This window comes from Budorcas taxicolor, chromosome 16 (genome assembly GCF_023091745.1).
Source record: "Budorcas taxicolor isolate Tak-1 chromosome 16, Takin1.1, whole genome shotgun sequence".
Lineage (NCBI taxonomy): Eukaryota > Metazoa > Chordata > Mammalia > Artiodactyla > Bovidae > Budorcas > Budorcas taxicolor.
The window spans coordinates 40048370-40071895 of record NC_068925.1 but is presented as its reverse complement, the minus strand read 5'-3'; the positions used below and the strand labels follow the sequence as shown (position 1 = coordinate 40071895).

The 23526-nt window shown below is 46.0% G+C and overlaps 1 protein-coding gene across 1 annotated transcript; it reads right to left on the bottom strand.

Moving 5' to 3' along the window:
- Positions 1-5729: 5729 nt before the first annotated feature.
- On the bottom strand, positions 5730-22796 carry METTL13 (methyltransferase 13, eEF1A lysine and N-terminal methyltransferase). Its single transcript, XM_052653893.1, has 8 exons — positions 22391-22796; positions 18512-19271; positions 17041-17240; positions 15457-15652; positions 13140-13307; positions 11627-11842; positions 8867-8998; positions 5730-6407 (listed from the first exon to the last, which is right to left on the bottom strand). The coding sequence occupies exons 1-8, from the start codon at positions 22541-22543 to the stop codon at positions 6133-6135; spliced, it is 2100 nt and encodes a 699-aa protein (XP_052509853.1). The 5' UTR covers positions 22544-22796; the 3' UTR covers positions 5730-6132.
- Positions 22797-23526: the final 730 nt, after the last annotated feature.

The following is a 23526-nucleotide window of genomic DNA, read 5'->3' as shown; positions in this document are numbered from 1 at the left end:
CCTTGCCCTCTGTAGTGTTTCTATCCGGCTGTTCTGTGTAGTATTCTTTGATAATAAACTGGTTATCTAAGCAAACTGTTTTCCCGAGTTCTGTGAGGCACTCTAACCAATGATCAAACCTGAGGAGAGGGTCATAAGAACCTCAGTGTACAGCCAGTTGATTAGACTGCCATGCCTGCATGCTTAGTCATGTCCAACTCTTTGTGACCCTTTGGGCTATAGCCTGCCAGGCTCCTTTGTCCATGGGGTTTTCCAAGCAAGAATACTGGAGCGGGTGGCTATTTCCCCTCCAGGGGATCTTCCCAATCCAGAGACTGAAACTGCGTCTCCTGTGTTTCCTGCTGAGCCATTGGGGAAGCCCATTAGTTGATCAGAAGCACAGGTAACAACCTGGGCTTGCAATGTGGAGACAGGATCTGAAGCAGAGTCGGGGGACAGTCTTGTGTGGTCTGCACTAACCCCAGAAAGACAGTGTCAGGTTTGAATTGAATTGTATGACAGAGTTGGTGTCAGAATTGGGGAACTGTCAAGTATGGTGGTGGGGGGGAAGGGGAGGGGACCCACACATGATATCAGAGTATTGTGAATGTGAATAGAGGCAAACCACAAGGTGTTTTTCCTAGACAAGGTGGGAGATCACAGTCCAGTTACCAAGTGACAGTTGCTGCTTGCATCTCAGAGCTAAGCTATAGTCACTGATGAGAATAACATCCCATCAGTTAGGGCTTCCCTGGTGGCTCAGATGGTAAAGAATCTACCTGCAATACAGGAACCTGGGTTCAATCCTGGGTTGGGAAGATCCCCTGGAGAAGGGAATGGCAACCCACTCCAGTTTTCTTGCCTGGAGAATCCCCATGGACAGAGGAGCCTTGTGGGCTATAGTCCATGGGGTCACAAAGTCAGACACGACTGAGCAACTAACACTTCCCCTTACCTCAGAACACAGCCACTCATAGAACCTACCCCTCAGTGGGCTTCAACTTTGGCTGCACAACATTATCATCTAGAAAGCTTTTTTAAAATTCTGATGCTGCACTCCCATGTCCACTGCAGCACTGTTTAACAGTAACCCACACATGGAAACAACCTAAGTGTCCACTGATGAATGAAAGGATAGACACGAGATACATGCACACACACAATGGAATATCATTCAGTCATAAAAAAAATGAAGTAGTGCCATTTGCAACAAGGACGGAAATTGAGGGCATTATGCTCAGTGAAATAAGTCAGGCAAAGAAAGATAAGTTATCATGTAGTCTCACTTAGAGGTGCAATCTAAAAACAGGAAAACAAGCTCATAGATGCAGGGGACAGACTGGTGGCTGCCAGAGGCAGAGGGGCGGGGACAAAGAGGTGGCAGTGGTGGCAAAATGGGGGTCAAAAGACATAAACTTCCAGTTAAAAAGTAAGCAAGTCAGAAAAAAAAAAAAAGCAAGTCATGGGCATATAATATACAACATAGTTAATCATACTGTATTAGTGTTAGTTGCTCAGTCGTGTCCAGCTCTTTGTGACCCCATGGACTGTAGCCTGCCAGGCTCCTCTGTCCATGGAATTCTCCAGGCAAGAATACTGGAGTGGGTTGCCATTTCCTCCTCCAGGAATAATACTGTATTGCATATTGGAAAGTGGCCAAGTAGATTTTAAAAGTTTGCATCACACACAGCTCTCTTAGTTTCCTATTGTTGCTATAACAATCTACCACAAACCTAGTGGCTCAAACAACCCAAACTTATTACCTTATAGGTCTACAGTGCAGAAGTCAGAAATTTCTCTGGACTAAATTATCGGCTGATTTGCATTCCTTACTGGGGGCTCTAGAGGAGAAATCGCTTTCTTACCTTTTCCAGCTTCTAGAGGCTTTCGAGTTCCTTCCATCTTCAAAGCCAGCCAAGCATTTCTCACATCATACTGATTTGGCTTTACTGCCTCGCTCACCCACATTTAAAGACTCTTGTGATCATGTTAGGCCCACCTGGATAATCTAGGATAATCTCCATATATTAGAGTCAGCTAGTTAGTAAGGTCAAGTCTTTCCGCTGCCTTAATTCCCCTAGCCAAGTAATGTAACATGTTCCTGGGTTGCAGGACAAGGACTTCTTTGGGGACCATCTTCCTGCCTATCTGGGCTTCCTTGATGGCTCAGCGGTAAAGAATCCACCTGCAATGCAGGAGACACAGGAAATGCAGGTTCTATCCCTGGATTGAGAAGATCCCTTGGAGAGAAGGGCAACCCACTCCAGTATTCTTGCCTGAAAAATCCCATGGACAGAGAGGAGCCTGGTGGGCTTCAGGCTATGAGGGTCACAAAAAGCCAGACACGAACTTGCAACTGACCACGCGTTCTGCTATCAACACGAAGCTGAGAACTACTGGTTTATCTGTAAGAAGAGGGACTCAAGAAGTAGCTGTCACCAAGCTGAGCCATGAAGGCAGATTGCAGACACACATTGAAAACTTGATGTTGGGGTTAGGGTGAGGGTAGCTACAGCCAGCCTCAGCAACTTTACATTGTTGCAGAATGTGTCTTGGTGGGGGAGCTGGTGGTGTTGTCATGTGATATACTCACATTCACTTCTCTGATAGTCCTGGGAAGTTTCAATTCAGTTCAGTCGCTCAGTCATTTTGTGACCCAATAGTCTGCAGCACGCCAGGCTTCCCTGTCCATCACCAACTCCCGGAACTTGCTCAAACTCACGTCCATTGAATCGGTGATGCCATCCAACCATCTCATCCTCTGTCGTCCCCTTCTATTCCTGTCTTCAATCTTGCCCAGCATCAAGGTCTTTTCCAATTAGCTCTTCGCATCAGGTGGCCAAAGTACTGGAGCTTCAGCTTCAGCATCAGTCCTTCCAATGAATATTCAGGACTTATTTCCTTTAGGACCTTACTGGTTTAAACTGGGAACTTTAATTGTACACTATCCCAGAGGTGACGGACACCAGCCTCACTGAAGAACAGGTGTTACAGAAAATGTAGGTCATAACACAGGATGCAACTTTTCCAGACTTTTGAGACCGGCAGCTATCACCTTGTTCTTTGTTTTATGCTCACGGTATGTATACCAGATTCTCAAGTGCTCCGTAGGCCATCCTGTGCAGTGGAAAGTGACTGGCCAACTGGATGAATGTGGCTTGAAGACAGGTTCTGATTGGCCAACACTTTAATACTCACACATACATATCCACTCAGGATTTCTGGGGTCTCTTAAAAGATCTAACACTCACGCAAGACAACACTCAGCTGGAAGAACAGCTGCCGCCTTTCGATGGGGCATTTATTCTCTAGTTCACAGTAGGCTTCATCCGAGCCTTTCTGTTTTACACCTGGCTCACTTCACACGTTTGTTACCTGCCTGATCTGGAAGGAATCTGACTTTACAAACTTCCCTATCCTCCAGAGTTCATATGCCTTTGTTGCTGTTTAGTCGCTCAGTCGTGTCCCACTCTCTGTGACCCCATGGACTGTAGCCTTCCAGGCTCCTCTGTCCATGGGATTGTCCAGGCAAGAATACTGGGATGGGTTGCCATTCCCTTCTCCAGGGGATCTTCCTGACCCAGGGATCAAACCTATCTCCTGTTTGGCAGATGGATTCTTTACTACTGAACCACCTGGGAAGCGCTTCATATGCCTAAGTTAGGCAAAATTCTTATAAAGACCCATTTGCATCAATGCAAAAGTGAATAGCATACTGTGATCATTTCACAATATATACAAATATTGAATCATTGTGCTGTACACCTGAAAGTATCATAATGTTGTCAGCTACACTTCAGTTTTTAAAAATATGTAATAAAATGAAACACCACTCTCACATTCTCCACAAACACATACACCCACACAAAACTGAATAGCTCTCCAAAGAGGAAGATGGCACACAGACAATGGCATTGCCTTGTACACACAAAACCCTTTCCTCACAACTTAGCGAGCCACACTGAGCAGAGTTAGTCTACATTTTGAGAAAAGTCTGAATCACATGTCCTGGTGAACACAGTGGTCTCTATTGGCACAAATCTTCTAGGAAATTAAGCTGAAAGATGCCCAACTATAATTTCTGCACATTGGTCTTTCTTCAGCCTTTAAAGTGTTAGTCACTCAGTCGTGTCCAACTCTTTGCAACCCCATGCACTGTAGCCTGCCAGGCTCCTCCATCCATGGGATTTTTCAGGCAAGAATACTGGAGTGGATTGCCATTTTCTTCTCCAGGGGATCTTCTCCAGGGGACTGAATGCAAGTCCCCCGCTTTGCAGGCAGACTTTTTACCGTCTGAGCCACCAGGGAAGACTTCAGCCTTGAGAGACACATGTAACCAACCTTACTCATCTTACATACCCAGTCTTTCAAAAATTTAAAATGATTATCATCGCCCCTGAGTGCCTCTTCCCACCTCCAAATGCTTCTTTCCAGTGAGGCTAATTCCTTGGACTACTCTTCCTAAGACATAGTTGAGACTTTGTTATCATTCTGGTAATGCTGGTGGCTATGCCACCAAGCTAGAGAATTGTGCTGTTGAAAGTCTGCACAGCACTAGAGGGTGACCCTCCATCTCAGACCCTCTATAACCTATCCCAATACCGGATGAGTTTACAAACTAGACAATGATGGAGGATGCCAAAGCTGAGTCCCTTGGGGTAGAAGGCAAGCCAAGAGATAACCTTCCCTTTACATGGTGCCAGGGAAGCCCCTCTCCTGAAGAAGACCTAGTATTTCTAATGGACGTGATCTAAAAACATTATTCTGCACATATGGACTTCTTCTCAACGGGCTGCAAACTGTGTAAGGATGACAACACAGTTTTGAAATATGCTTTGCCTCAAGAGGGTAGAGTCCATTTAAAGGGCCTGTGGGGAGAGGAGCTGGGCTGGTGGATTTCCCATAGCACTGCTATTAAGTCAGTCTTGGCTTACTTACTATTAGAAGAGATGAATTGGCATAATAGTTTCAATTGGCTCAAGTGAGATTTGGGTTAGATGCAGTTTTGGTTTAACTATCCTTTATCTGAAATTACATGAGACAGTGTACTGAATCACTCACTTAGAAGCGTTTCTGGAACATGTTCATTTTTATTACTAATTTGTGCTTTCTGGCCATTCTTAAACATCTTTACTTCCACTACAACTTTTTACAGTGAGTCTGGCATGTAGTTGCCACTCAGTAAATGTGAGTAAACCAATACCAGAGGCTTCAGACTGCTAAGACTCTGACACACGAGATCATGGGGCCAGATACATTCATTCCTTTTGGAGGAACAGAATAGACGGCTTGGGCTATGAGAAAAGTTGTTAGAATGGGTCGAACTTATGGTTGCAGGGGGAAGGATGAGGGAAGGGTTAGGAAGTCTGGGATGGACAGGTACCCACTGCTATATTTAAAATGGATAACCAACAAGGACCTACTGTATGGCACAGGGAACTCTACTCCATGTTATGCGGCAGCCTAGAGGGGAGGCAAGTTTACAGGAGAATGGATACCTGTATGTATATGGCTGAGTCCCTCTGCTGTCCACCTGAAACTATCACAACGTTGTTAACTGGCTATACTCCAAAGTAAAATAAAAAGTTTAATAAAAAATTGAAAAAAGTAGAGGAGTGCGTTACCAGATTTTTAAAACGTAGGAGCACGTCAGCAGTAGTTTCATCTCCAGGAAGACAAAGTAGACACTCTTTTAAACCTGTCTCACATCTATAGGGAGGCTGCCCTATTTACAGTCTTTTGGCACAAAATGCTCTACTGTCTATCTCACCTGAGATGGTTCCTATAGGACCAAGAGAGGGAAAAAGCAAAGCCAACCGGTAATCACGTGTGATGTCTCCAGTCCTAAGGAGCTTGGGACACACTTGTTAAGGCATCACACCTGCTGGAGCTCCAGCAGGGAACCTACTCAAGGACGCAGCACAGGAAGCAAAGGCGATCAACCCAAGCAGTACTGAAGAAGACAGCGCAGCAAAGACTGTTTTATTCTCCCAGACCTTCAGGCAATCTCACGAGCAGGAGGGCGCACGTAGGTGAGTATGAAACTAAGAAAAATACGAGGCTTAATACACATTGTATTTCTTCAGTCCCTGGCAGGCCGGCAGCCTGAGGTCAGTCTGGCAGGAAGCTGAGAGGACTGCCTGGTCCGGACACTCACACGATCTTCACAGTGTTGAGCATGTCTGACAGGACATACGTGTCATCCCAGCCCTTTCCGGGCTTCCTCAGGGTCTGCTCCAAGGCCCGGGCCATTTCCAGGAGCTCTGGTGTAGCGAGTTTGCACTCAGAGTGCAGCTGACAGAACAGGATCTCGTTGACTTCACCCTCGATTCGCCGGACGTACAGGAGGGGGAACACCGCCTTAAGCCCAGCCAGCACCGAGTCCTTTAGCCCCAGGTCTCGGCACACAAGGTTGAGGATAAAGACACCTGCAGGGTGAGAAAGGAAGAGAATGACCATGGTTCAGGGAACACAGGAGACAAGGTTCTGCTCTGAGGAATATGGCCATTCCTGATCCCAGGAGGCAGGTGGAGCAAGGGACACATCCGTGGCAGCAGTGACTGTGCCAGGAACACACAGCATATGAAGGGAGAGAGGTAGGGGGTGCGTGAACCATAAGAAGGCTTCAGGCTCATTTCTTGCTCTCTTGTGCTGCTAACAAATATGACCATTCTCCATGCCTCTGTTTCACAAAGAATTGCTTTGAGAAAGAAGAAATTAATACCCCCAAGTAATTAATATCAATTTCAGAGAAAAATTATATTCCTGACATATATAACACATACCTTTATTTGTAACAATAAAGGTTCTAAATCAACTCTGTTTGCAAACCAAATCAAAACACCTGGGAGGTGGTGAACATACGGATTAACAGCTCCAGCTTTTTTAAGTCATAAGGACCTGGGTTGGAGCCCTAAGTCTAATCGTGTGTCACTTTGGCAAGTGTCTACCTCAGTTTCCTAATCTGAAAACAGGCAGCTCTGAAGATGAAAAAGCATACTGCCCAGTCCAGGACATGTGGGGTTGCTAGCATCACATGCTGGCAGGGATGTGAACTGCTATTAATACAACTGCTTTGTGACACTGTGTGTGACTGCCATCTACAAACTGAATAAATGTATAATTTGTGATCCAACAATTACAACCCCACATCTATGCCCAATAGACTGGCACACACACTTCACCATAAGGCATCTACCAGAATGTTAATGGCAGTTCTAGTTCTAGTTCAGTCGCTCAGTCGTGTCCGACTCTTTGCGACCCCATGAATCGCAGCATGCCAGGCCTCCCTGTCCATCACCAACTCCCGGAGTTCACTCAGACTCACGTCCATGGAGTCGGTGATGCCATCCAGCCGTCTCATCCTCTGTCGTCCCCTTCTCCTGCCCCCATCCCTCCCAGCATCAAAGTCTTTTCCAATGAGTCAACTCTTCGCATGAGGTGGCCAAAGTACTGGAGTTTCAGCTTTAGCATCATTCCTTCCAAAGAAATCCCAGGGCTGATCTCCTTCAGAATGGACTGGTTGGATCTCCTTGCAGTCCAAGAGACTCTCAAGAGTCTTCTCCAACACCACAGTTCAAAAGCATCAATTCTTCGGTGCTCAGTTCTCTTCACAGTCCAACTCTCACATCCATACATGACCACTGGAAAAATCATAGCCTTGACCAGACGGACCTTAGTTGGCAAAGTAATGTTTCTGCTTTTGAATATGCTATCTAGGTTGGTCATAACTTTCCTTCCAAGGAGTAAGCGTCTTTTAATTTCATGGCTGCAATCACCATCTGCAGTGATTTTGGAGCCCAAAAAAATAAAGTCTGACACTGTTTCCACTGTTTCCCCATCTATTTCCCATGAAGTGATGGGACTGGATGCCATGATCTTCGTTTTCTGAATGTTGGGCTTTAAGCCAACCTTTTCACTCTCCTCTTTCACTTTAATCAAGAGGCTTTTTAGTTCTTCTTCACTTTCTGCCATAAGGGTGGTGTCATCTGCATATCTGAGGTTATTGATATTTCTCCCGGCAATCTTGATTCCAGCTTGTGTTTCTTCCAGTCCAGCATTTCTCATGATGTACTCTGCATAGAAGTTAAATAAGCAGGGTGACAATATACAGCCTTGACGTACTCCTTTTCCTATTTGGAACCAGTCTGTTGTTCCATGTCCAGTTCTAACTGTTGCTTCCTGACCTGCATACAGATTTCTCAAGAGGCAGGTAATGGCAGTACTTCCTAGTAAATCCTCGAAAAAGAAACAAGCCCAATGCCAACAGCAGAAGGGATAAATTAATCATGGTAGTCACCTAGTGATATGTCAGAGCAATAAAAAGGAACGATGTCAACACAACACCATGAGTGAACCTCACAAACATCATGTTGAGTGAAAGAACAGAGAGAACATTCCGTATGGACAAAACTAAGCTGTGCTGATAGAAGTGAGGATGGTGGGCTTCCCTGGTGGCTCAATGGATTAAGAATCTGCCTGCCAATGCAAGGGACATGGGTTTGATCCCTGGTCCGTGAAGATCCCACACGCTGTGGAGCAACTAAGCCCATGCGCCACAACTATTGAGCTTGTGCTCTAGAGCCCGTGCTCTACAACACGAGAAGCCACCACAGTGAGAAGCCCACGTACCACAAAATAGAGCAGACCCCACTCTCTGCAACTAGAGAAAGCCCAAGCGCAGCAACGAAGACCCAGTGCAGGTAAGTCCTCTTCCCTCCTTTCCTTACCTGAAAGGAGGTAAGAGGACTTGTAGGGGTACTGGTAAACGAGTATGTTCAATCTGGGGAAACCAATCATGCTACACACTTATGAGCATTTTTCATTAAAAAGAAAATCTTCCTAAAGGGCCCATCCCTTCTCCCTCGCCACCTTCTGTGCTTCATACCTTCAGAAGTCAAGATGCTTTTGACCTTCTGCAGGAAAAGCTGGGCCACAAATGCTGGGGGTGGACAGCTCATTCCCAGGGTTGGGTCCTTACTGTCCACATCGAACATTATGACGTCGTAGTGAGGCCGTGCTGGGAAAGAGAAGCAGACAAGTCTCTGTTTTGTGCTGGATAAAATAACACCATTCACATTCCTCCACATTTCCTCTGCGACCTGTGGTTGGCACAGGTGGCTAAGTCAACAGGAATGACATGGAGGATGTGGTGCCTAAGAGCACCAAAGTCACTGTCCAAAGCAGTTACGTCATCAGGGCTCTGCTGGGAGTGCCCACATCTAAGTTTGCACCATCATCTCATCTTCCTCTACATTTTAAAGCCCCTTCTACAGACACACATTTCTGGGGTCCACTCCAGCAGGATCATTACTCAGAGTACATCTATACCAGTGATTTTCAACCCTGGCAGGACACTAGAGCCAAATGGGAAAATTCTAAATACTCAGAGAACCTGGGCTCCACTCCTGAACAACAGAGTTAAAAACTCCTGGGGTGGAGAAGAACAGATGGGATGGGAAGTGAGATGCCTCTGGTACGTTTCTTAAGCTCCTTGGGTGATTCAAAAGACAGAGATGAGAACCACTGATTTAGACAAAATAGCTGCCTCTGCCTGCAAGGGCTGACCCAGCACATGGTATCTTTAACTTAACTCTGGAGAAAAATGTTCTCAAATTAAAGTCAGCAAATCTTTTCTAGTTACTTGAACAATTATTGGCTCAAGAAAGAAGGCATTTGTTCAATGGGTGAGAAAGAACTGATGATGAATCTGATCCACTCCTTACTAGAATGTTAGTTTTTTTAAGGGGTAGGCCTACAATATGAACGACTGGTTTTTAGCAAACTGAGACGGTGCTAATGATTATTCAATAATCAATATATATTTACTTAGGACTATAGCATGTCCATCACTGTTCATAGCACAGATTTGATTTTGGTTTTTCAAGAGCAGAACATGTTGGCTCATCAAAGTTCAAGGACAACCACGGCCCCCACCTGTGGCACTGAGTCCTCCAACAACCTGAAAGGTTGTTGTTAGAGACAAAGGCCAGGGCTGTTCAGATCTGGTTTAGAGGTCCTAACAATAGTAGCACATCCTGGACTGAGTACCTACCACATGCCTGGCACTGTTTTAAGTGCTTTCACATGTATTAGCTATCCTGGGTCTGGGCCCCTACTTTGGCCCCAGCTGCAGAGAGCATATCTGGGAAACTCTGATAAGAGTTCAGCTCACTTTGCAATTAAGGCAGCATTTGTCTATCCCTGCACCAAAATACTTCGGAGAAGGCAATGGCACCCCACTCCAGTACTCTTGCCTGGAAATTCCCATGGATGGCGGAGCTTGGTAGGCTGCAGTCCATGGGGTCACTAAGAGTCCGGCACGACTGAGCGACTTCACTTTCACTTTTCACTTTCATGCATTGGAGAAGGAAATGGCAACCCACTCCAGTGTTCTTGCCTGGAGAATCCCAGGGACAGGGGAGCCTGGTGGGCTGCCGTCTATGGGGTTGCACAGAGTCGGACACGACTAAAGCAACTTAGCAGCAGCACCACCACCAAAATACTTACCCCGGCATCCCATTTTGCCACACCCTTCCTAGAAAATGCTCTAACCCAGCGAGAACCAGAGCAACTATTGCAGAATGAACAGACTAGGAAGGGTGGGTGGCCTGGACTCCCCAGTTTCAGGCAGGACTGAATCAACCTAACTTCTCCTTAAGGGGCTCACACTCTGTAAAACATCAGTCACCAGGAGCCTATACATTAAGTTGCAGAAGCATCAGCAGAGCTATTAGAACACATTAACATGCCTTTTGTCCAAGTCTGGGATACAAATTATTAGAGAAAAATGGAGCCTTAATCCCAGGAGCAGCAGGGCTATTGGAATTCCCACTAACACCTGCATCAGGGTTTAATTTCAGCACTGTTGACATTTGGACCAGATCATTCTTTATCATCAGCAGCCATCCTGTGCATTGCAGGATGTTTAGCAGCACCCTTGGCCTCCATGTGCCTCCACCCACTATTATGCCGGAAGCACCCCTACCTAATGGTAGGCTGTGCTTTTACAACCAAAAATTGCCTGCCAACATTGCCAAATATCTCTGGGGCTTAGAACTACTCATCTACATGAATGATGTTTTACTCCATTTCTGGCTTCACCTCGAGCTGATAGATTTACAGAACACATCTCCCAACACACACCCCCAACATTTCTTCCCCTTTACCTCACTCAGCTCCAGACACTGACTCTCGGGATGATGAGGTGGTGGCAAGATCACAGGGTCAGAAGAAATTCAGAAGAGAAGCCCACTGATTTCTCAGCACGATGACGGCAGGAAACAGTCTGTTTTACTTGTTGCCGCAGCCTAACCCCTAACAGCACTGAGCATATGATAGACACTCTATGCTGCGAAGTCGCTGCAGTCGTGTCCGACTCTGTGCGACCCCAGAGACGGCAGCCCACCAGGCTCCCCCGTCCCTGGGATTCTCCAGGCAAGAACACTGGAGTGGGTTGCCCTTTCCTTCTCTAAGACGCTCTATATTTACTGAATAAATATGTCAACAAATGAGGGAACAAATGAACAGGTGAAAGACTGGGATGATGCTCATATCTCTTAGAGAGGAATTCTACAGCCCCTTGCAGGCCTGACAACCTTGGATCAATCTTTCCTCAACACCCGTCCAAATTCTCCAACAGCAGTACCTTCTTCTTCTGCCAGGCGGGTTATAAAGTCCAGACCATCTGCGATGTGGACCGTCATCCGGTCACTCTGGGAAAAGCCGAACCACTGGGTGGCCACTTCCAACATAGAGGGGTCGATCTCCACAGCATGGATGCAGGACTTTGGGAAATGATCATGGATAAAGAGAGGGAGGCTGCCCCCGCCCAGGCCTACCACCAACAGTGCCAGTGGGGTCTCTGTAATAAAGAATAAAAGCATTATGTTACCATCTGCTCACTGTAAAGTTCTGCACCAGCCTTAGAGAGGACAAAAGAGACAGTCGGATTGTTCACTCTAGCCAGAAGATACAAGATTTAGAGACTTGGCCTCCCTTGTCTCTTTCTAGAAATTCAGGAGTCAATTTAATACATGTAAACTCAACCCTGGCCTCATGATCCTTCCTTTACTAGTTCCAGAAGAGCAATCAGTCTATTATTATTATGGTTCCTTAAACATTGCAAAGCCCTCAGCAGACATTACAGCAATAATCCCCACCATCAGCATCATTAAACCCCTCTAGGAAACAGGAGGGACAATGGGCAACATCTTGTCCATGATCACTGGGCATGTAGATGTGATGCCCTCTGCCCAGCTTCCAACTCAAAGGCCACAGCTACCTTTAATAAGACACACCCAACAAGTGAAGGAAGTCCATCCAAGTTCCAGAAGTCACAGGAAAAGAAAGGCCCAGATCCTACACTCAAGTTCAGAGAAACAGGGGATGAGAGAAGATATGAAACAAGAAAGAATCGCCAAAGAGAGAAACCCTGAGGATTAAATGTAACAACTGAGAATCCATTGACACACATCAGCACCAAGATAGACCACAAGTACAGGGTATCTCAGCAGGACATACTCAAGGACTTCGCGGAGAAGACAGCTACAGGAGTGGACAGAAACAAATATTTTTGCTCCTGTGGTTAGATCCCAACCTATTATCAGCGGTAAGGCTATGACTGTACTACCTATACTATGGATTTTTTTAAAAGCAGAAATTCAAGAAAGAATTACATCTGGCACTCAAAGAATGCATCACTGAAAAGCCAGAAATTTTCCTAAAGTACACAGGTATTTCTCTGGAGATGTGATTTTTAAATGTTCCATCTGGTTACAGGGTATATGGATATGCAAAAATTCATCAAGAAGCTGAACAATTTAAGATCCGTTCACTTTATAGATTTCACTGAAGATATTTTATACATTAAATTTTAAAACTGTAGTTAATTTAACACTAATTTTTAAATAAATGAATAGAAGAAAAAAATATAGATATCAGCATGTATGTCTATTTCAAGACTACAATTTGAGTTTGTGGGAAAAGTTACTTGGATGTTCATGAATGATGCAGAAAGACAGTTGGGAATAAGAAAGACATGAATATATGCACATCTGTTGATCTGTAATCATGGTTCTTAAGCTGCAAGGCAGCCAACTCTGATGACATCTGTAATCTTACACATTTCCTACTGTGGAAGGCTGTGGCGACCTCCTCACCTAGAAGCCGCTCCGGGTTTTTCAGCAGCGCAAGGCCGGCGATCATGGCTTTGTGGTGTTCGCAGCACAGGTAACTCTTATCAATGGACTGCCCAGGGGCTGCAGGCAGGTCCTCTGGGGTATCAGCAGGCCGATGCTTCTTCCTGTCCTTTTTCCGTTTCTTCTGGGCTAGATCAGAGACACAGACGAATGAGGTTGTGTGAGGTATGCCACTCCTTGGAAAGTAAGGCACATGAGCAGCGGTGTGCTGCAGCTGGCTGATTGAGACTCGGGAGTCAATGGTGAAATATGCAGGCATTCTGTGAACTGGCTGACATGCTGGTAGCTTGAAATCTGTCTGTGGCGGCCATTTTCATGCACAGAAATTAGGGAACAGTACAATTCATGGCTTTTTCTCCCCAAAGAGCTGGTGGTCCAACATTTAACACGTGCCAGAGAGTCAGAAAAGGGAAGTGGCAAAGAAAACACCAAACAACTGATAACGCTGGGAATACTTGAGCGAGGGGTGCTAGTACTTCTTTAGGAAACACAAAGCCGCTCACAGGAGAGGAGTTTAGTCATGAGTTTTTTTAAGCAGAGAAGACCTTAAAGTTACTAATTACTGCCTCTGTGCCAATTGTTGTACCAGGACTCTTACTCCTGTAGCTTTTATAAAACGCTCTTATTCCAATTCTCAGCAGAGAGAAAATCTGGCAGTGCAGCTAGGATTTGAATGTGGGACTGCCTGTCTCCAACACCTAGCATCTTTCGGCTGCATCACACAGGTGGTAATGCACACCACCCCAGCGGACACGGACATCACAGATGTTCCCAGAAGCGGAAAATCCTACACAAGCTCCCTTTACATTTCCTCTCCCTCCTCTCTCAACTGCACCAGGACAGAGCGAACAGCTGGTTTTGCCGTTTTCCTAGCGACCAGCTGCACTCCACAGCAGCACTGGGCAGCAATGTGTGAGGGGCAGCCTAATTTAACATAACAATCAGAAAGGTTAAATCACTTTTTAACACATTCTCCTTCTTCTCACCAATACTCCCGTAGGAAAATCATTCCCATGAAAATTAAGTGATGGTAAGAAGACTAGGATCTTGACAACAATGGGGGAAAAAAACTTGAAACCCAAATTGGAGGGGAATATCTTCTTTGAAGCAATTTTACTGATTTTTTGGTGAGATGAAGCTGAACCAACCTGTACCTCAAGTGACCCAACGACAGCTCGGGAACCCAGCAAACACAGGTGCACTTGACCAGGGGACACCCCTCAAGAGAAAACTGTCCTGCAGAGAGTCACCTGACCCTGAGCTCTGGGCAAACCCAGGACCTCATGAGGTTCTGAACTCTCTCTTTTCACTTTCCTTCCAGATGGCCTTGCCAGCACAACAGCATGGTCATCAGGCAAAAGAAACTTCCAAGAATCAGAAAAGCCAATTTCAAATTCCAAGCCTGAGTCTCTGGGCCTCAAAAGGGAAGTTATACTGGAGAGGTGGAGGGGAGGAGCGTTCACTTCTACTCTATGCATCTGATTTGTGAACTGATTACAATAAGCAAGTATTGCTTTTGAAGTACAAATATATACATGGGAGAAAACAGCAGGCGAAAAAACGATTGCTTTCCCCCTTAGGGGGTGTTTCTGAGCAGCACATGAGAGATCACTTAAAAGGGATCCTAGAGAATATGGTCTGGATCTACCCTGTCCAAGCCTGTAACCCTGGCTACCTGTGTCTATTTACATTTAATTATAAGTTCATTGGAAATAAATAAGATTAAAGATGCAGCTCTTTAACAGTCATACCAGCCATGTTTCTAATGCTCAGCATCCACACTGGACAGCTCACTGGGTATTAAATATTTCCCACTGCAGAAAGTTCTACTGGACAGCAGCAGACTAGGTGACGTCTAGGGCACCCACCAACTCTACAATCCTCTAAACCAAGTGCTAGGAGGTGGCTGTAAGGAGGAGAGCAGGCCTACTGAGTTAATATACAGACACATATGGAGTAAATTATAAAATAGGTGGTCTCTGAACTTCAGGCATTAAGGCGATGATCACATTTATTTGGTAAACCATCGCACCCCCCTCCTTATCATTTTACAGCCAGGCTTTGCTCAAGAAGAGAATATCGACCCCCCTTCTGTTCATCACCACTCACACTCTAACAGCCCAGAAGATAAGAGGATGACCCACGGAGCCATGTGCCTCTGGTCACAGATATCCAGGTCTGTCCTACAACTCCGCCAAGCTCCCAAGTCTTTCTGGCCACCCCGCCTTGTCCATATCATACCTACAGGGACACCGCCACCACGTCCACGCTGCCTCACCTCTGTGAGACACATCCTGCAGCAGCCTGGCTTCTGACTGCACCACATTCCTGTTGCTGAGGAAGATGAGCCGCCGGAAGTAGCGCTTGTCATCTCCTTGCACGTCCTCAATGACGTAGTCACCACTCAACGGGCTGCAGTCTTGGTGCTGAACAATGCGGACCCCAATGTCCCCACCCACAGACAGGAAGGGCACCTGAAAGAACAGCAGCTCTGTGGTCGAAATGCCAGCTCCATCGAGAAAGATGAGAAAGTCTAATCCCTTGCCTTTGTGTCTCTGTGAGGAATCCCCACACCAAGGTCCTGTGTAGCAACGACTCCAAAGATTCACCATTCCGTCAAAGTACTTTTCTGGGGCATTTGACTAGATCTCAAAAAGCTTAATCCATCTTTTTGAAAACCAACTGAATAAAGATTCCCCAAACCATTAGTGAAATCAGTTGGTTCTCCACAAGAAAAACAGGAGTTTCTCAAGAGTAATTCCTAAAAGGACTTTTAACAGTCCAAGACAATGAAAGTGAGAAGCAACCCTGAAGAGGGACCAGAACCATGAGAGAAGGAATGTGAGCTGGGATAAAGGTACCAAAATCTATGTGCAAAGCAACCTTTCCAAATTTGGAGAAATTTCTCCCTTCTCCCAGTGATTCTCATCTTATTCCTGCATTTTACTAAACAGGAAAAAAAGAAAATGAGGAAAAAAATACATTTCCCCCAAACTTTTCCATTCCTTTCCCAATCTTTACACTTAATTCTTTTTAAAGACTTACAGGAATATTTAATCATCATGAGGGACTCCAAACTTTGAGAGAAAATTCACAAAATAACCTTCCCACAAGCTCTGGGTCTCTCTAATGACACTAACCCCACTCTTCAGGAAGCATCACAGACTTACTAATCTGTAAGCACAAGTCAGCCTTGTGGGCAGAACCACAGGCTGAGAACCCAGGAGACTGGCTTCTTCCTTCCAGGTCTGTTACTATAGCACCAAGACTCCAGGTAGGTTGTCTTTCCCATCTATCAAGAAAGAGAAACTTTTTCTATAAAGTCCTTGCAGTAAAGTCAATCACCCTGTCTTATGACCAGGATAGCACAAGACAGACAGTGTCAACTGATAATACCATATCACCATTTTGGCAAAAACTTCAGTTCCCTTCCTAGAAAAACATCAAACCCACGGAGTTAATGTTCTGAAAATTAAGGTGAGCTCTTTTGGCCCTTTCCCATTCTACCTCACACAATGATAATTCTAAGGAGCAAAATAGCCAAGGAAATCCTGTGCAAAGTGCATTAGGAGAACTGTCTGAGTAATCCACCTTGTGAGGAGCTGGAGGACTTCCTTCTGCTGTCCAAGAGGCCCTGCAGACAGATGCTACTATGTGTCTCAATAAAGGCAATCACTCACCTTCCGCTCACTGCCTGGGACATAATTTCTACCCACTTAGCTCTTAGCTGCTGATATGCCCTCCAGGAACAGTCTAGGGTCACAGACCCTAGTCCTAGCCTCTTCCAAGACAACCTCTGCCTTCCTGACTCTTAATACGACTTCTCCAGAGACCCTGAAAGCTGCTACCCAAGCCTTCTTACCTGCAGCTGGGCGGGCATCCCAGCCGGGGCCAGCTCCATGACTCTGGCCGACAGCTCAGCCTGGATGCTGTCCATGCCTTCATACTGCTGACCTCGGTGAAGGGCCACTGTGATCAGCCTCCTGAAGCCTGCACTGGCTGCCAGCTGCTTCCGGCCCTCCTCCATGCCAAACAGCCACTCTGTCTCCCGACCCTGGGGGACTGGAAAGAGGCATTTTTTGACAGGGAGTCCTGGGAAATGTTCAAGCCCACAATAAACATGCCCCACGTGGCAGAGAGCCAGGCCATCCCTTCCAACTGTGACCTACTAAGGGGCTATCAATTCCCTAGTGCACAAGGCCCACTGCCAGCAGACCCATGGCAGGACCCAGTGTGGAAAAAAGTGTGGGCGTGTAAGGGGAGGGAGGTGAGTACCAAGTGTAAGAAAAATAGTAATAATGCTAACATTTCTTATATGCCAGGCATGATTCCAAACAGTTTACAAACAGAAACTAATCAAATCTTCACAACAGCCCAAGATGCAGGAAGCATTATTACTATTTCTATTTTATAAATGAGAAAATTAAGACACAGAAGTTACTGTATTTGCCCAAGTTCACACAGCTAGTAACTGGCTAAGCTAGGACTCAAACCCAGGCAGTCCAGCCCCAGAATCCATGCTCACATCCACTGTGCTATTTGTTCCCACAGGTGGACAGTCAGGATAAGAGAATACTTGGAAAAATGGATTCCATGTTGGGAAACCAATTACCAGCACGACGTATCAATACTTAACATTTGTCTAGAATATTCTACTTTTGAAAGCATTTCCTCATACTATCTCTGTTGATTATTACTAAGGTGAATCTGGTATCATTTACCCCTTTCAATAAAAACACTAACATTTGTAAAACTTATCATGCGCCAGGCACTATTCTAAGAGTTTTTATGCTTTTCACAACTACAGAAGACAGTCACTTTATAGAGGAGAAAACTGAGGCACAGAAAGAACACTAACTCATCTAGTAGCATCCTGAAGGGATTAAGCCAGGAAGGGAAACCAGCCTGGTCCCAGAGTTGCCTTTTTCAGCAGCTACTCTGTCCTGTTTGCATAAACTCAGCAAAGAAGCACAGAGACTTCCCCAGGTCATGCTGCTCACAGGCTACAAGACTCCTTGCTTCTACTACTCTGATACAAAGTAACATCTCTACAACAGCTTGACCTGCCTAAACTTATCTGTATTACTTCTCCCTATTCCAGGCCAACCCCATTCTCACACTTCATCAGGCCTTTGCCATGGAAGATGGGAAGACATAAACTTCAGATTCAAGCAGGCAGCTCCCCCTTCCTTTTGCTGTGGCCAGTCTAACCTCTCAAAGTACCACCCCTTTGCAAGATCAAGCCAGCCAAGGCATACCCATCCACCAAATCCCAGATCCAGCCCCTGTAAGCCAGCCCCCTTCAGGAAAGAGAGGGAGCAATCCCAACTCACTGATGAAAATGGCAAAATGATTGTCCCGCGATGGTTTCACAGTGGGGCTGTCCACCACGTGGAGGGTGTAGCGTGGCTCCCCCGTGTCCCCATTGCACAAGTCCAGGGACACACTCCCCAGCCCGGCCTTGCGGTACAGCTGGCTGCACAGCCAGGCATATTGCTGCCGCTCCCGCACCGCCTCGGCCAGCCGCTCGGCACTCTCCAGCCGCGCAGGCTTGCCCTGCTCCTGAGCACACAGCTCAAAGATCTGAAGGGCAGAGCCAGTGACCGGCCTGAACTTGGTCATGATGAAGGCAAAGACAGGCAGGGAGAACCGAGGCTCTGCTTCCAACAGCTGGTCCTGGCTGCTGGCCACCTGGTGCACCCTCACCATCCACCCCTCCCGAGAGAAGTGACCCACTGCTTTCTTCAGGACGTGAGCCTGAGCCAGGGAGATGCAGAGGTAGCGACCGCCCACCTGCAGGACACGGCCAACCTCAGCCAGCATCCTGTCCACCTGCTGCAGGGTCTTCTCCTCCTCATCTGTCAGGACAGCGTCCAGGGTGCCCTTGTCCAACACCACCTGGAACGAGGCGTCGGGGAATTCCATCTGTGTCATGTCCATCTTCAAGAAGCTCATCCTGGGCCGTCGACTGGCATTGCGCTCCTTCATTTGCTTGATGACGACCTCACTAATGTCAATATTCACTATATCCTGATAGCCCACATCATACAGCTGCTCGCTTAGCTCTGAGTTACCACACCCAACCACTAGCACCTAGGGAGAAAAAAAAACGAGATGGAGGTGATCAAGGCAAAGGAATGAGAACACCATTACAGAATTGATTCTAGGCTCTACCGGAACTCACTAGTAACAAATCACATTTAGCTATAACAATGCAAGTTACACAGAAGCCGACTAACCAGGGTTGTTCTTTTCTCTGAAACAAGCCTTTATTAATCAAGTATAGGAACAAACTAACCATGGTGGTTCTTTTCTCTGAATCAAACATTTACTACTCAAGAACTGATAGAAAGTCACAGAATTCAAATACAGTAGTTGCAACTGAAATCTCCTATTTGTTTTACCATTGAAAATGTAACTTACAAAACAGAAAGAGACTCACAGACTTAGAGAAGGTACTTATGGTTGCAAAGGGGAAGGATGGGGGCAAGGAATAATTTGAGAGTTTGCAATGAACATATACACACTGCTATATTTAAAATGGATAACCAACAAGAAACTACTGTATAGCACACAGAACTCCTCTCAATGTTGCCTGGATGACAGGGGAGTTTGGAGAATGGATAATGTATATGTATGGCTGAGTCCTCTTTGCTATTTACCTGAAACTATTGCAAAACTGTTACTTGCCTAGGTGGCAAGAATACACAGAAGAACTATACAAAAAAGATCTTCATGACCCGGGTAACCACGATGGTGTGATCACTCACCTAGAGCCATATATACTGGAATGTGAAGTCAAGTGGGCCTTAGAAAGCATCACTATGAACAAAGCTAGTGGAGGTGATGGAATTCCAGTTGAGCTATTTCAAATCCTGAAAGATGATGCTGTGAAAGTGCTACACTCAATATGCCAGCGAATTTGGAAAACTAAGTAGTGGCCACAGGACTAGAAAAAGTCAGTTTTCATTCCAATCCCAAAGAAGGGCAATGCCAAAGAATGTTCAGACTACCACACAACTGCACTCATCTTACACGCTAGCAAAGTAATGCTCAAAATCCTCCAAGCCAAGCTTCAACAGTATATGAACCATGAACTTTCAGATGATCAAGCTGGATTTAGAAAAAGCAGAGGAACCAGAGATCAAATTCCCAATATCCGCTGGATCATAGAAAAAAACAAGAGCATTCCAGAAAACATCTACTTGGGTCTTACTGACTACACCAAAGCGTTTGACAGTGTAGATCACAACAAACTATGGAAAATTCTTCAAAAGATGGGAATACTAGACCATCTTACCTACCTCGTGAGAAATCTGTATGCAGGTCAAGAAACAACAGTTAGAACCGGACATGGAACAACAGGCTGGTTCCAAATTGGGAAAGGAGTACGTCAAAGTTGTATATTATCACCCTGCTTACTTAACTTCTATGCAGAATACATCATGAGAAATGCCGGGCTGGATGAAGCACAAGCTGGAATCAAGACTGCTGGGAGAAATATCAGTGACCTCAGATGTGCAGATGACACCACCCTGATGGAAGAAAGTGAAGAGGAACTGAAGAGCCTCTTGATGAAAGTGAAAGAGGAGAGTGAAAAAGTTGGCTTAAAACTCAACATTCAGAAAACTAAGTTCATGGCATCCAGTCCCATCACTTCATGGTAAATAGATGGGGAAACAATGGAGACAGTGACAGACTTTATTTTGGGCTCCAAAATCACTGCAGATGGTGACTGCACCATGAAATTAAAAGACGCTTGCTCCTTGGAAGAAAAGCTATGACTAACCTAGACAGCACATTAAAAAGCAGAGATATTACGTTACCAACAAAGGTCTGTGTAGTCAAATCTATGGTTTTTCCAGTAGTCATGTATGGATGTGAAAGTTGGACTATAACGAAAGTTGAGTGCCGAAGAATTGATGCTTTTGAACTGTGGTGTCGGAGAAGCCTCTTGAGAGTCCCTTAGACTGCAAGGAGATCAAACAAGTCAATCCTAAAGGAAATCAGTCCTGAATATTCATTAGAAGGACTGATGTTGAAGCTGAAACTCCAATACTTTGGCCACCTGATGTGAAGAAATGACTCATCGGAAAAGACCCTGATGCTGGGAAAGATTGAAGGCAGGAGAAGGGGACAACAGAGGATGAAATGGATGGATGGCATCACCGACTTGTTGAACATGAATTTGAGCAAGCTCTGGGAGTTGGTGATGAACAGGGAAGCCCGGCATGCTGCAGTCCTAGGGGTTGCAAAAAGTTGGACACAACTGAGTGACTGAACTGAACTGAACTGAACCCCAATACAAAAAGTTAGAAAAAAAAAAAAAATCTAGGTCTGGCATAATCCTATTCCACTCATGCCTTGGGTTCCAACTCATGATATTCTGCTATTTCATGAAGCGAAACTTAAAACACAAGTTGTTGGCTCCCTCTCTACTGAGGTATCTCCCATTGATCCTTCAAAATTCTGCCCCATCTCTGGAAAAGCACGGTCCTGTGACAATTGCATAAGCGTTTAAGCTAGGTAGCCCTAAGTCTAAATCCCCACATGACCATGTACCACATTTATGATCTTGGGCAAGAAACTGGCTCTCAGAGCCTCAGTTTCTGCATCTGTAGAAGTCTTGTACTATCACTCACCTTGAAATGTATTATGAGAACTCAATGACTGAACACACACACACACACACACACACACGCAGCACCCAACATAAAGTCTGGCTCTTAGAGTTTCTTCCTTGAATGTTCGTTTTCTACCCTCTTCCTTCTCTACTTCCAGTACAACCCCATCTCTGTCCAACCTATTACTGTACTTATCACTTCTGGAATGTGCCCAGGGTTTATGTATCAACCCATTTGCCGCTAAAGGGATGAGCACAGCGCCTTAAAGTGTGGGCTCACAACAACTATTTGGTAACAGATTAATTTATCAGTAAAGCCACGGATTCTACCAGTTCCCCGGGCATTCACAGTGACAGAAAAGCACACTTTCTTCACTAGGAGGAGCTACCTAGTTTGCACTACTTAATAAGTCATTCTTTCTGTGAGGTTACTAATTCAAGAATGATCTGGGGGTGGAAGCTGTTATCTGAAAACTGTATAAGGATATTCTGACCGGCCCCCACGCCGGTCACGGTCTACCAAATGCAGGATTTCTGTTTTCAGTCCCTACTTTCCAGAGTACACACCGGGCTGCCAGGCCGCGCTTACCTTTTCCCTGGGCTTGATGTATTTGTGCAGCACCCCGCACAGTTCCAGGTAGGTTCCATACCACTCGAAAGCTTTCTTTCCTCGCTGCTGGAAGAACTTCTCCCAATAGTCAACGGAGCCAAACTCCTTCGAGCTTTTAGGTAAGAGATTCATAGTCCCACTACCCGAGCTGCGTCTTTAAGATTCCTGCTCTCTGTGTGGTACCATCAGAGGGGCTTCCCCACACGTTGGCTCTGGGACACCGCTGCGGGAATTCTTTCCACGGACAAACAGCCTCATTTATTTGTTTCCAACTCAAAATCCAAAGGGATGATCCTTACACGCTCACCGCACCCGCGAGACACTGACCCTACTAAACGTTCATCCTTTGATCCACGCCCCAGTGCCCCGACCCACGTGGGGAGCCCCTCACACTTTTTCAGAGTTCGGTTTCAGAACCGGCTATCATATCCGGGTGCGAGGCTTCGCGATTGGTCGGTTGCCCAGACCATCCAAGCAGCTCATTGGTCAGTGATTTTCGTTCCTGACACCTAAGTGGTTACAACGACCTCGCCTCACAGCCGCGACTCCGTCGCCGGCTCCTCGCGTTTATTTACGTGAGCCGGAACGGGGCGGGGCCGCAGGCTGGAGGCGGGGCGGAAGCCCGGCTGTCCCAGGGAACCCCCAACGTGGGCAGCCTTCTCAGCTCTGGACGTTCCAGCCTTGGGAGAGAGCTCCGCCCGAGCTCGGTGCTCCAGACCTCGGTGTTTCGTCTCTGAACTTTCTAATCAAGAGCCACCCAAGGGCTGAGCGCCGCTGCCAGTGCGCACACTGGAGGAGGGGACCTCCGAAAGGAAAAACCTGTAGATTAGAAGGAAGGGGCCTGTGCCGATTCACCAGGTCTATTTCCCAAGAATTTGCATTTCTAACCAGTTCCTTGGTGGTACCAACGATGTGCTACCCAGGGACCACACTTTGAGAACAGCTGTTAAAAGATAAGGCAAAATGGATGTTTCCAACTCCACAATTTTAAGAGACTATCTAAAAGCCCTCTACGAGAACCTGAAACAACATGTATTTTCATGTACCACTTGCTGAGTTCACATTATTTCCTCTCTCCTTAAGATAAGGTGAACCTCAGAGGCTTCAGCTATGGC